Source organism: Sander vitreus, chromosome 9 (genome assembly GCF_031162955.1).
Source record: "Sander vitreus isolate 19-12246 chromosome 9, sanVit1, whole genome shotgun sequence".
Taxonomy (NCBI): domain Eukaryota; kingdom Metazoa; phylum Chordata; class Actinopteri; order Perciformes; family Percidae; genus Sander; species Sander vitreus.
This window is the reverse complement of record NC_135863.1, coordinates 14,043,033-14,055,733: the sequence shown is the minus strand read 5'-3', so window position 1 is coordinate 14,055,733 and position 12,701 is coordinate 14,043,033. Positions and strand designations below refer to the sequence as shown.

The 12,701-nt window shown below is 42.0% G+C and overlaps 1 protein-coding gene across 4 annotated transcripts in view; it reads left to right on the top strand.

Annotated features, from left to right (window-relative positions):
* The window catches only part of opa1 (OPA1 mitochondrial dynamin like GTPase), a 44,643-nt gene that overhangs the window by 11,616 nt on the left and 20,326 nt on the right, over window positions 1–12,701 (top strand). For all 4 annotated transcript variants that reach the window (XM_078258822.1, XM_078258821.1, XM_078258824.1 and 1 more), the window contains 18 exons: window positions 103–183; window positions 289–363; window positions 468–539; window positions 776–875; window positions 1,072–1,202; window positions 2,812–2,884; window positions 3,189–3,261; window positions 3,363–3,478; window positions 4,394–4,458; window positions 4,672–4,748; window positions 6,103–6,268; window positions 6,547–6,699; window positions 6,919–7,027; window positions 7,590–7,669; window positions 7,928–8,068; window positions 8,314–8,430; window positions 8,544–8,637; window positions 8,927–9,037. In XM_078258822.1, the coding sequence (XP_078114948.1) occupies window positions 103–183; window positions 289–363; window positions 468–539; window positions 776–875; window positions 1,072–1,202; window positions 2,812–2,884; window positions 3,189–3,261; window positions 3,363–3,478; window positions 4,394–4,458; window positions 4,672–4,748; window positions 6,103–6,268; window positions 6,547–6,699; window positions 6,919–7,027; window positions 7,590–7,669; window positions 7,928–8,068; window positions 8,314–8,430; window positions 8,544–8,637; window positions 8,927–9,037 (1,834 nt within the window). The remainder of the gene's footprint in view (window positions 1–102; window positions 184–288; window positions 364–467; window positions 540–775; window positions 876–1,071; window positions 1,203–2,811; window positions 2,885–3,188; window positions 3,262–3,362; window positions 3,479–4,393; window positions 4,459–4,671; window positions 4,749–6,102; window positions 6,269–6,546; window positions 6,700–6,918; window positions 7,028–7,589; window positions 7,670–7,927; window positions 8,069–8,313; window positions 8,431–8,543; window positions 8,638–8,926; window positions 9,038–12,701) is intronic.

Here is a 12,701-nt window from a genome sequence, read left to right as displayed (position 1 = left end):
ACACTTAAGGTATTGTGTGAAAGGAAAATGAGTAGGAACCCAGTTTTGATGGATTTCTATGGTTTATCTGCGTCCTTGACAATACTGATCTTCTTTCTGCAGGTAACACTAAGCGAAGGCCCCCACCACGTGGCCATGTTTAAGGACAGTGGCCGAGAGTTTGACCTCACCAAGGAGGAAGACGTAAGTCACAAAGTCACTCACTCCATCCACCTAAGATCAATTTTATCACTAACTTTTTTACCTGTTAACCTCATTATAACTGGCATCTCTGCCTCTGTCGTGCAGCTGGCTGCTCTGAGGCATGAGATTGAGCTAAGGATGAGGAAGAGTGTGAAGCAGGGACAGACCGTCAGCTGTGAGGTTGGACACAGTGCTTCCATTCAGATTGCTAACAAAGCTGCTACTTGCCGATTTACATCTTTTAATGTTTCATAGAATAATGATGTTTAATTTTTGCATGTCAGACAATATCCTTGAGTGTCAAAGGCCCCGGCATCCAGAGGATGGTGCTTGTTGACTTACCAGGAGTCATCAGTGTGAGTATACATTCTTACATTAATAAGGCTGGGAATGTTTACAAATGTATAGATGTAAACTATATACTGGATACTTTCTGTAATGTGTATATACATTATTGCTAAATGTTTTTTTATATTATTGTTTGCATGATTCTGTTCCAGATAATTCATTTTTCTCAAATCAAAGCCAATAGACAAAACTTGTCTTCACAAATAGTCTTTTAAAGTTTTTTTTAAATGTGTGTCTCTCTCAGACTGTGACTGCAGGCATGGCATCAGATACTAAGGAAACCATCTTCAGCATCAGCAAGGCCTACATGCAGAACCCAAATGCAATCATCCTCTGTATTCAGGGTGAGCCATGGCGATACTATTAACAGTTGCAACAATCGTATATAAAGGGAGCATTTGTCGTAGTAAGCAGGAGATAGTCTGTCAGAGAACTTAAAAGACCCTTCCACTTATGTCCAGTTGTTTATCGTTATCATATCATATTTATCATTCATTTATTTATTATCATATCTCCTGTGCCCTCCTTGCCTCCCTCCAGATGGCAGTGTGGATGCAGAGAGGAGCATTGTAACAGACTTGGTTAGCCAGATGGACCCCCAGGGGAAGAGGACCATCTTTGTCCTGACCAAGGTGGACTTGGCTGAGAAGAACCTGGCCAGCCCGAACAGAGTAAGATGCCTGAACTGTCCCAAAAGTTAAATACAACAAAAATGTGTCTTTGTATGTAAAGGACTATACTGAATATTAATAGCTTGGCACTTATTCATTTATTTTATCACAAATATTGTAATGAAAGCATGGATCTGTCTACAGCAGTGTTGGGCAAGTTACTTTTAAAAAGTAATTAGTTACAGTTACTAGTTACTTCTTCCAAAAAGTAACTAAATTAGTTACTCAGTTACAAATTATAAAAGTAATTGGTTACTTCAGAAAGTAACTATTGCGTTACTTTCAAGTACATTTTTAAATGCTCCAATGTGACCCCATCTCCACCCCTCTTTAACAGAACTTAAAATACATGTGCATGTTCAATTATTTATGATAAATCTGAATATTATAATGAAATGGACACTTAATACAATACATTATTAACAGAAACAATGTACACAAATCTAAACTATTTTAATGTTGCTGTGGGACAAAGTGAGACTAGCCTCCAATCAAATGCAATGTATGTAGATATTATGTTTATATAGTGGATTGATACAAATAACACAATAGATGTTTTGGAACTTTTGATATTTATCGCCCCTCAACAGGCCACAACTGGGCAAAATTAAATTATGCTTGTTAAGCACTATACCAAAAATAAATAACAAATATATACACTCTTTGTAGTGCAAATAAAACGTTGAAAGATGTTTGAGTAAGTTTGAATTACTTGACACCGACGTGGATAGGCACTTTTGCCCAGGGCATAATGTGCATTTCACAATTACATTCGTTCCTTTAATTTCTTGGAGGGAAAAGTATGGCTATACTTCCATTTAAAGAAAGCTACTTTTGGATTATTTGGGCTCACCATACCTGTCTCGTTGACTGACTCACTTGCGTTGTTCTTGTGTGTCCGACTATGCGTGCTTTCGAACACCCGCCCAACTCTACCTTTGATTGGCTTACCATGAAATTTTACTCAACCTCAGCCAATCGTCAGCATTTATGCGCTTGTCTCGCGCACTGCCCACTAACCAAGGAAGAACAGTAAAAAAAATAGTCTTTGCTTCTCGGCTCAGAGATCTAGTTGGTCTGATGAAAAAAAAAAACAGCTTCAGTTATAGTAACGCGCTGTATTTTTTGGCGGTAACGGCGTTATTAAGATGGGAAGAGTAATCAATTAGATTACTCGTTACTGAAAAAATTAACGCCGTTATTTATAACGCCGTTATTCCCATCACTGGTCTACAGGCTCTTTATTGTCGTCATCAAAAGGGACAATACCACAGTTGAAATTTAGTTAGTCATCATGTTCTTGACTTGTCAATTCAAGTCCTACTTAAATGGCACTGAGATGGCAGAAATAGTGGGCAAAGACAGCCTAAAGCTGAATGTGATTTACAAAACATCTGCATTTGGAGATTCCGATTTCAAAACAGTTGCAAACCAGTGGATAAAGTGCCAACCCCTGTTAGTGACACTATATGCAGCTGCTCCACAAGAGGGAGCTCAGTACTTTTTATTGTAACCAAATTATCCCTCAGTGAGCCAATGTTGGGGAAGCTTGTACTACAGAGTGGACTGGCGTGAATTTAAGTCCTTTGTTTTACATTTTCCTTTTCAGATCCAGCAAATAGTGGAAGGGAAGCTGTTTCCCATGAAGGCCCTGGGCTACTTTGCAGTGGTGACAGGAAAAGGTAACATCTACAACTGAGTAGTCCATCATGCTGCATTTAATTTCACATTATTTCATGAGGACTTTCAGGTCATGATCATGTCTGAATTCCCTAACTTAGTTTTAGACACCATGGAGCTTGGGGTTATTCCAACATAGTGTTATTTGCATACATTCTTTTGGAGGAATGTTTTGCCCTGTATAACCTGAACTGTGTAGCACTCCTACTGTGATTACATAGAGTTGGATATGATTATTCTGTAAGACATCTAACATTACCTGATTTGTTTTTTTACTTACACCTTGTTCTGTCTTCTTGTGTGCAGGGAGCAGTGGTGAAAGCATAGACTCCATTAAAGACTATGAGGAAGACTTCTTCCAGAACTCCAGATTACTAAGGCAAGTTACACATGATTCAGCAAACATTAATGCTTCATCAAATGAATTAAATCAAAAAAAATGTTATCAAAATCTGACAATGAATGTATGTGTGCAAATAGGGACGGCATGCTGAAGGCCCACCAGGTGACAACAAAGAACTTGAGCCTGGCCGTCTCTGACTGCTTTTGGAAGATGGTTAGGGAGTCTGTTGAGCAGCAGGCTGATGTCTTCAAAGGTATGACTGCACTTGCAGAACTAACTGTAATGCCAGGGAGGGTTGACTGATTTATGTGCCTTGTTATTTGTGCCATTGAGTGACTGTTTATATCCAATGCCTTTTACATTCCCAGACGTGTTTTAATATTGTGAATGCACATGGTAGGATTGTATCCATTTACTGTACAGGGAACAGCTGGTGGTGTCCCTCAGTCCTGCCTTCCAACTGCAATTGTTCTCGACAATTTCAAGCCCTTTGCTCACAGTACAGGAGATTTATGGCTGTGAGACTGCAGTTCCCATAGGTCCATTGTGTGGTGTATCGATCCATAGCCCATCAAATCACACACAGCCAGCCTCAATCCTCCATGCTTGGCGCCACCGTGGCCCCACAAACCAGCAATTAGCCTAATCTCCACTGTGGATAGGGAGGTGGGGAGTGTGTGTTGAGTGTGCATATATGAGAACTAAAACTCAGACTTTTGATTAAGAGTTTGTGATTGGCCCCATCCCCTCATCTCCTAAGGGACCAGTTAAGAGAGTGAGTGAGCAAAGTCCACACCCACTTTTTATTAAGGGATAGGCACCATTTGCAGTCTGAAAGCTAAGCAAGTTAAACAAAGCAGGCCCTGTCCCTGTATGGTCAATGCCTGCTGACTATAGATAATTACTGTTTGATGGAGGGTAACATCAAAGCTGAAAAAGCAATAAAAAACGGTAGGAGATAAGTTTTGTCCAGGCATGAGAATGAGCACAGGACAATTGACACATATCGAGGTAGATTTATTTAGACATTTTAAGGGGCCTGGTTAAGTCTAAGGCTTTATAATGAAACCATTAATATTCAACTATAATTTAACTAATGTAAAATTTAAAGTTGTTCCAATGTTTGTTTTAATTCAAATCTTCATTTCACTGTTCCTCCTCACCCCAGCATCTCGCTTCAACCTGGAGACCGAATGGAAGAACAACTACCCTCGTCTGAGAGAGCTGGACAGGGTGAGAAATACAAACAGCAGGTGCACTTAAATGACACATTTACATTGCTCTTTAATAGAGGCTCGACAAAAAACGAAGGATGGAGAGAAAAAAGTGGTAGCATGTTTGGAAAACAAAGGATTTGTGTAAAGAGAAACAACAGCTGCACACCAATAAAGTTTTCCAAAGACGTTATAGTAACGATACAGATGTTTATTTTGGTTTTTTTTGCAGAATGAACTCTTCGAAAAGGCCAAAAATGAAATTTTGGATGAAGTCATTAGTTTGAGTCAAGTGACCCCGCAACACTGGTAAGTTAATGATGAGCTGATATCCGGGGTAATTACTTTTGGTTGCTATCTTAAAAAAACAAACAAAAAAAAAAACAATGCCTCTACCAGTGTTAATTGTTAATAGTGTAAATCTGAAAAAATCTTTAATAATACAGAAATTTCGGTTCAACTGATTTTCTATTTTTATATAAAATATATACATTTAAATACCAACTGTAGTTAAACCTTTTTTAACTTATCAAGGACCCAAGTGCAAGATGTTTTCCTTTTTTATTTTGGGAGTAAAGATGTGATCCGGTTCTTAAAATGCACATTAATTCCTCCTTTAGTTGGATCAGATGGTGGTTCTAGCATTGGAAATATAGATCATCATTTTACTATTGTTAGTATTAGTGTTTTATCCACACTATATGGGATATTGTTCTTAATGAGATGCCACCTTCTGAGGACTGAACTGTTTAAAATTGTCTACCTGGTCTTTGCTTAAAGGCTATTAGATCACATATTTGCACTGCTCCAGCACTCAACCAGACATGAGTGGAAAGCTATTTTTAGAGCAAACTGCAAGTCTCTCTCTCTGGGTGCATTTATCTGTGCATGAATGTATAGTTATACCTCACCCCCAATGAGGAAAACCTTGCTAAATGAGATTAATGCGTGGTGTTGTGGCTGTCCCCAGTGTGCGTGCCATCAGATCAATACTCTGATGAATGGCCAATAGACGGGAACAGGGGTGGCCCTGTTAGCCAGCCAGCCAGCAGCCAGCCGGCATTATTGGACATAGCGCTTATTGACAGTGAGGAGTGCTATCCTGAACAAAAGGGGAGCCAAATGAAATATGTGTCTGCGTTTATGATAAATGAGTGAGGCATAACACTGCCCTGGTCTCAGGTGGACTTGGGTAGGGTTTTGTTCCATTGTCACACTGCCCTATAGAGATAGAGCGAGAGTGTGGAGGCTGTTAGCTGTTAACAGGGTCAGACTGGAGCTGTATTGGAATCTACAGTCAAGTGCAATTGTAGCAGCACTGACTACATGAGTTAAAGCAGCGCAGCCAAGAGCGATCCCTCTTCACTCATTGTTTTCTTACCCTACCGGGTCACTTTAGCTGTCTGAGCTGGACACCTGGAAGCAACTTTGTTACAAACACTCTTGCTTTTTAGATCCTAAATCTGAAACTAAAAAAATAATGATCAGAATCCCCACAAAAAAAAGTTACATGCATCTACTGTATGTTCCAAGCACCTTCAGCATGTTACTAGAAGTCAGAACAGGGTGAACCAAAATCACAACAGCTAGAGGTGCCAATCAAAAGATATCTTCTTCACTCCAGTTACTCAAAGTTGACATGATTCATCTTTTTTTCTCCCAGGGAGGCCATCTTGCAGAAGAAGCTGTGGGAACGTGTTTCCACCCATGTGATTGAGAACATCTACCTGCCTGCTGCCCAAACAATGGACTCGGGTACCTTTAACACCACCGTAGACATCAAACTCAAGCAGTGGACCGACAAGCAGCTTCCACACAAAGCGCTGGAGGTAATGCTCACTGTCTTTTTACAACTGGTCATTATGTAATTCAGATTGTTTAAAGGGGGATGTAAATCAAATCATTCTTTGGTTAGATCACAACTCATAAATTGCCCCTCTGCAGATATGAGGAAATTTCTAAATAATAAATTAATTGTTCTTTACTACTTATATTTGGTTCAATAACTGTGCCACAGACTGCAGAAGTTTAAGAAATTTTCAATAGGGCAATGGCCCTGTGGTAATATGAGCCTCCTCTTTCCACAATATATTTGGCCTCCCATTAGATTGCCTGGGAGACACTACAGGAAGAGTTTGCCCGCTTCATGGCTGAATACAAAGGCAAAGACCAGGACGACATTTTTGACAAGTTGAAGGAGGCTGTGAAGGACGAGAGCATCAAGAGGCACAAGTGGAATGAGAGGGCCATGGACAGCCTGGTAAACACACAGTAAATCCACTCACCCTGTGTGCAAGGGTACAGAGAGCAAACACACTTGTTGATTTAACACTTCCTGAAGCAGACACACTTTCATGATCAAGTGCACTGAATATCAAGAAACTGGTCTTGCCAACATTGATACTAATATGCATTGCAATGACTTTGCAGCTCAACTAAGTTTTTCTTCTTGCCCTGTTTGTGTGTGCGTGTGTGCCAGAGGGTGATCCAGCACAATGCCCTAGAAGACCGCTCCATCACAGACAAGCCCCAGTGGGACGCAGCCATCCAGTTCATGGAGGAAACCCTGCAGTCACGCCTCAAAGACAGTATGTTAGCCATGATGGCCTCATACAGTGTCACTTACCCTATACTAGAGTCCCTTTCTAGTCTAAACCATGTAATAACTTACCTGTCAAAATATCTCATAGCCCCATGTGTAGACCAGTTGACAAAGTATGGCACTAACACAGTTACAGTTGAAACAAAGATTGCACATCAGTGAGTAGAATGGTGGTTGCTCAGTGCCTTCTCTACCTGGCTAGCACTTTTTTATACTTCCTCCCCAATTAGGATGCAAGGTTATTGTTCACGACATAGTCAAGTCAGATCCATTTAAATTACAGATCAAATTCTTAAATTTGTTCTTGCACATTTGCCATATTAGGAAGAGGGCATGCTTCTGTGATATCTTGTCTAGTGTTCCAGTTAGAGCTGTTTCTGGTGCGCCATGAATGCTTATGACATATGATGTCATGGTTGTTTGAAAAACTGTGGATCGAAGTGGCTACTACAGTAACATACATACATACATTGATACATTGAACATACAACAACATACATTTTATTCTCTTTGTGTATGTCTTTTTTTCTTCTTTTCTTTCTTTGTAGCTGAGTCAGTAATCAGAGATATGGTGGGTCCAGGCTGGAGGCAGAGGTGGATGAACTGGGTTAATCGCACACCAGATCAGGTCAGAGTTCTAGCGGTCTCTCCAAATTTCTGGGTATAACTGTGCTGGTTTTTTAGAGGCACCACAAAAGTGGAAGGATTATAACTTATTATACACTTATAAAACTGGTATAATACCAATTAGTGTCGATCCTCACGCACAGTACTTAAAGTCTAAGAGCTTGAAAGAAGCACACAATACATGACATAACCATCTACATCTCAACACCCATTTGCCACCATGAGGACAGTGCTCACGTCCTTTTCTTTGACCTTGTAGCATGTTCGTAATGAAACAAAAAATGAGCTGGACCGCTTGCTGAAGCTACACGATGAGCACACAGCCTACTTGGCCAATGATGAGGTCACCACAGTCAGGAAGAATCTGGAGGGACGAGGGGTTGAAGTTGACCCTGTGCTGGTGAGATCAAAACACTTGTGTCTCTAAACTTTTAAACAAGAGATAGGACAAATATGTTGATGTTATAAATGCTGACAATAGTGAAAATCCAATGCTCATTATTTCTCAATTTAATAATTGTTTTGCCAGTTTTAATCATCTTGTTCTTTGCTAATTTTAAACACAAGCATGCTATTTGTCAGCTGTACAATGCCCCTTTCATAATGCTCACTGTCCATTAACTGCTAAATAACGGATCTGCTCAGATCAAGGACACGTGGCATCAGCTGTATCGCCGACACTTCTTGCAGAAGGCGCTGTCTCACTGCAACCTCTGCAGGAGAGGTTTCTACTACTACCAGAGACACTTTGTTGACTCTGAGGTAAGGGGAGAGGATGAGTAATCCTGAGTTGTCTTTCTTTTCCACCTGATTCACAGCTATATTTAAGGTCAATGTGTGAAAAGCTGAGTGCCGGCATGTTTTTTTTTTTCCAGTTGGAGTGCAATGATGTGGTACTGTTCTGGAGGATTCAGAGGATGCTGGTCATCACAGCCAACACTCTTCGACAGCAGCTCACCAACACTGAGGGTAAGAATTGGGGATACAAAATATGGTATCCATCATTTAAAGGAAAAAAGGGTTAATATGGATTATTTTATAATTTTGAAATCCTGTTTTGATTATATATCCAACTCTTTTCACATATTCGCTCCTACTAGTCGGCCTCGCATTGCTTCTCAAATTTGGATAAACTGTGTAATTGTCATGTATTTGGGTATGGTGAGAAGATACAATTCCCTTCTCAACCATTTACGGTGGTAAAATGTGTTGGTCATATAATTCAAACGTGTGTGTGTGTGTGTACACATCTTCTCAGTGCGCCGATTGGAGAAAAATGTGAAGGAGGTGTTAGATGACTTTGGGGAAGACATGGAGAAGAAGACCCACCTCATCACTGGCCGCCGAGTCCAGCTGGCCGAGGATCTCAGTAAGACACACTTTGACTTCCAGCAGAAAAATATGACCGTTAATAACTTAAATAAAAACACAAGTGTATACTTGAAGGCCATGATTAAGGAGGCAGTTTGTTTGCTTGTCCCATTGGTTGTTATAGGGACCAAAGTGATTTGAATTACCAAAACTAGTAGACCCCAGTGCAACTCATACACTTGCTTCCATACGTCAACATGTGGTCTGTTTAGTAAATGTTTCTTTTATAAAAATTCTTGAAGTTGTCAACAGGTGGCAGTAGTGCTAAAGGAAATGGTGTTGACCAGTCTGATATAGCAGTATTCATTCAGTTGAAGCATCAAACTGTTACCGTGCAAGAACTTGGATGTTAACTGGCAATTTGCCTTTTAAACTTCTTTTTAAGGTATACTAATCAGTAATGCTGCCATGTTGTAAACAGGGTGTGTACACTTTTATATGTGTGTTCTGCACATGTTTGGCTGGCCCCCACGAGACTAAACACTACACATATACAGTACTTGAGATAGGTGTTTGTGATGAAATCCCTCATGTGCAAAAATATGTTTTTTACTATATATTTGGAGTCTTTAATTGGTGTGTGTGAGAGAGTAAGTGTGTGTCTGTCTGATCGGTAGCAGCAGTGTGCTGGCTGTCTGCCTGTCAGGTCTAGCCACCAGCCCAGCTCTCTGCTCTCAACCCTGCTGATTAAACACAGCACAATTTGCAGATTGCCCACATGCCTAAAAGACAAGCCCAGACTTGCTCTCTGTCTCTGTGTGTCCATCAGACTCTCTTTCTGATACACATACACATCAGAGCATGTTGACTATTACTTATTCAGCGACCATGCATACATTATAATCACGCCCTCTTTGATTTTTACCAAAGGTCATCTCTCTGAACTTGGGTAAAATGTTTTCAGTCACTTCAAATTAGAAATCGCCATTTAAAATGCTCTAGCCTTAAGAAAGCCTTAAAGAATTCTGGTTCCAAAATCGGATATTCACCACTTCGAATGATTGACACACATTGCTGGCAACCTTTTTATTGGTTGATCTAAAGTTATGTTATACATTACCAGTCAAAGGTTTGGACACGCTTTCCCATTCAAGTGAATGAGTAAGCGTGTCCAAACTTTTGACTGGTACTATATATACACTACCGGTCAAAAGTTTGGGGTCACTTAGACATTTCCATTCCACTCCATTATAGACAGAATATCAGCTGAGATCAGTTGCATTGTTTTTTTAACCAGGGCAGCAGTTTTCAGATTACATTATCCATCCATCTTCATCCGCTTATCCGGGGTCGGGTCGCGGGGGTAGCAGCTCCAGCAGGGGACCCCAAACTTCCCTTTCCCGGGCCACATTAACCAGCTCCGACTGGGGGATCCCGAGGCGTTCCCAGGCCAGGTTAGAGATATAATCCCTCCACCTAGTCCTAGGTCTCCCCCGAGGCCTCCTCCCAGCTGGACGTGCCTGGAACACCTCCCTAGGGAGGCGCCCAGGGGGCATCCTTACCAGATGCCCGAACCACCTCAACTGGCTCCTTTCGACGCAAAGGAGCAGCAGCTCTACTCCGAGCTCCTCACGGATAACTGAGCTTCTCACCCTATCTCTAAGGGAGACACCAGCCACCCTCCTGAGGAAACCCATTTCGGCCACTTGTACCCTGGATCTTGTTCTTTCGGTTATGACCCAGCCTTCATGACCATAGGTGAGGGTAGGAACAAAAACTGACCAGTAGATTGAGAGCTTTGCCTTCTGGCTCAGCTCTCTTTTCGTCACAACGGTGCGATAAATTGAATGTAATACCGTACCTGCTGTGCCGATTCTCCGACCAATCTCCCGCTCCATTGTCCCCTCACTCACGAACAAGACCCCAAGGTACTTGAACTCCTTCACTTGGGGTAAGGACTCATTCCCTACCTGGAGAAGGCACTCCATCGGTTTCCTGCTGAGAACCATGGCCTCCGATTTAGAGGTGCTGATCCTCATCCCAGCCGCTTCACACTCGGCTGCGAACCGATCCAGTGAGTGCTGAAGGTCACAGGCCGATGATGCCATCAGGACCACATCATCTGCAAAAAGCAGCGATGAGATCCCCAGCCCACCGAACTGCAACCCCTCTCCACCCCGACTACGCCTCGATGTCCTGTCAATAAATACTACAAACAGGATTGATGACAAAGCGCAGCCCTGGCGGAGGCCAACTCTCACCTGAAACGAGTCCGACTTACTGCCGAGAACCCGGACACAGCTCTCGCTTTGGTCGTACAGAGATTGGATGGCCCTGAGAAGGGACCCCCTCACCCCGTACTCCCGCAGCACCTCCCACAGTATCTCCCGGGGCACCCGGTCATACGCCTTCTCCAGATCCACAAAACACATGTAGACTGGTTGGGCATACTCCCAGGCTCCCTCCAGGATCCTTGCGAGAGTAAAGATCTGGTCCGTTGTTCCACGACCCACGACATTGTTCCTCTTCAACCTGAGATTCGACTATCGACCGAACCCTCCTTTCCAGCACCTTGGAGTAGACTTTACCGGGGAGGCTGAGAAGTGTGATACCACTGTAATTGGCACACACCCTCTGGTCCCCCCTTTTTTAAAAAGGGGGAACCACCACCCCGGTCTGCCACTCCTTAGGCACCGTCCCAGACTTCCACGCAATGTTGAAGAGGCGTGTCAACCAAGACAACCCCTCCACACCCAGAGCTTTAAGCATTTCTGGACGGATCTCATCAATTCCTGGGGCTTTGCCACTGTGGAGTTGTTTAACTACCTCAGCAACCTCCACCAGGGAAATTGATGCCAATCCCCCCTCATCCTCCAGCTCTGCCTCTACCATAGAGGGCGTATTAGTCGGATTTAGGAGTTCCTCAAAGTGCTCCTTCCACCGCCCTATTACCTCCTCAGTTGAGGTCAACAGCGTCCCATCCTTACTGTACACAGCTTGGATGGTTCCCCGCTTCCCCCTCCTGAGGTGGCGAACGGTTTTCCAGAAGTACCTTGGTGCCGACCGAAAGTCCTTCTCCATGTCTTCTCCGAACTTCTCCCACACACGCTGCTTTGCCTCTTTCACGGCAGAGAGAGATTACATTCTGTGCTTACATAATTGCAAAAGGGTTCTCCAATGTTTTCTCAGTTAGCCTTTTAAAATTATATCAGATTAGTAAACAAAATGTGCCTTTGGAACATTGGATGAATGGTTGCTGATAATGGGCAATGTAGATATTACATTAACGATCAGCTGGTATTCTGTGTGTGTGTGTGTGTATATATATATATATATATATATATATGTATATATATATATATATATATATATATATATATATATATATATATATATATGTATATGTGTGTGTGTATACAGTGGTGTGAAAAAGTGTTTGCCCCCTTCCTCATTTCCTGTTCCTTTGCATGTTTGTCACACTTAAGTGTTTCGGAACATCAAACCAATTTAAACAAAAGTCAAGGACAACACAAGTAAACACAAAATGCAATTTGTAAATGAAGGTGTTTATTATTAAAGGAGAAAAAAAATCCAAACCATCATGGCCCTGTGTGAAAAAAGTGATTGCCCCTCTAAACCTAATAACTGGTTGGGCCACCCTTAGCAGCAACAACTGCAACCAAGCGTTTGCGATAACGTGCAATGAGGCTTTTACAGCGTCC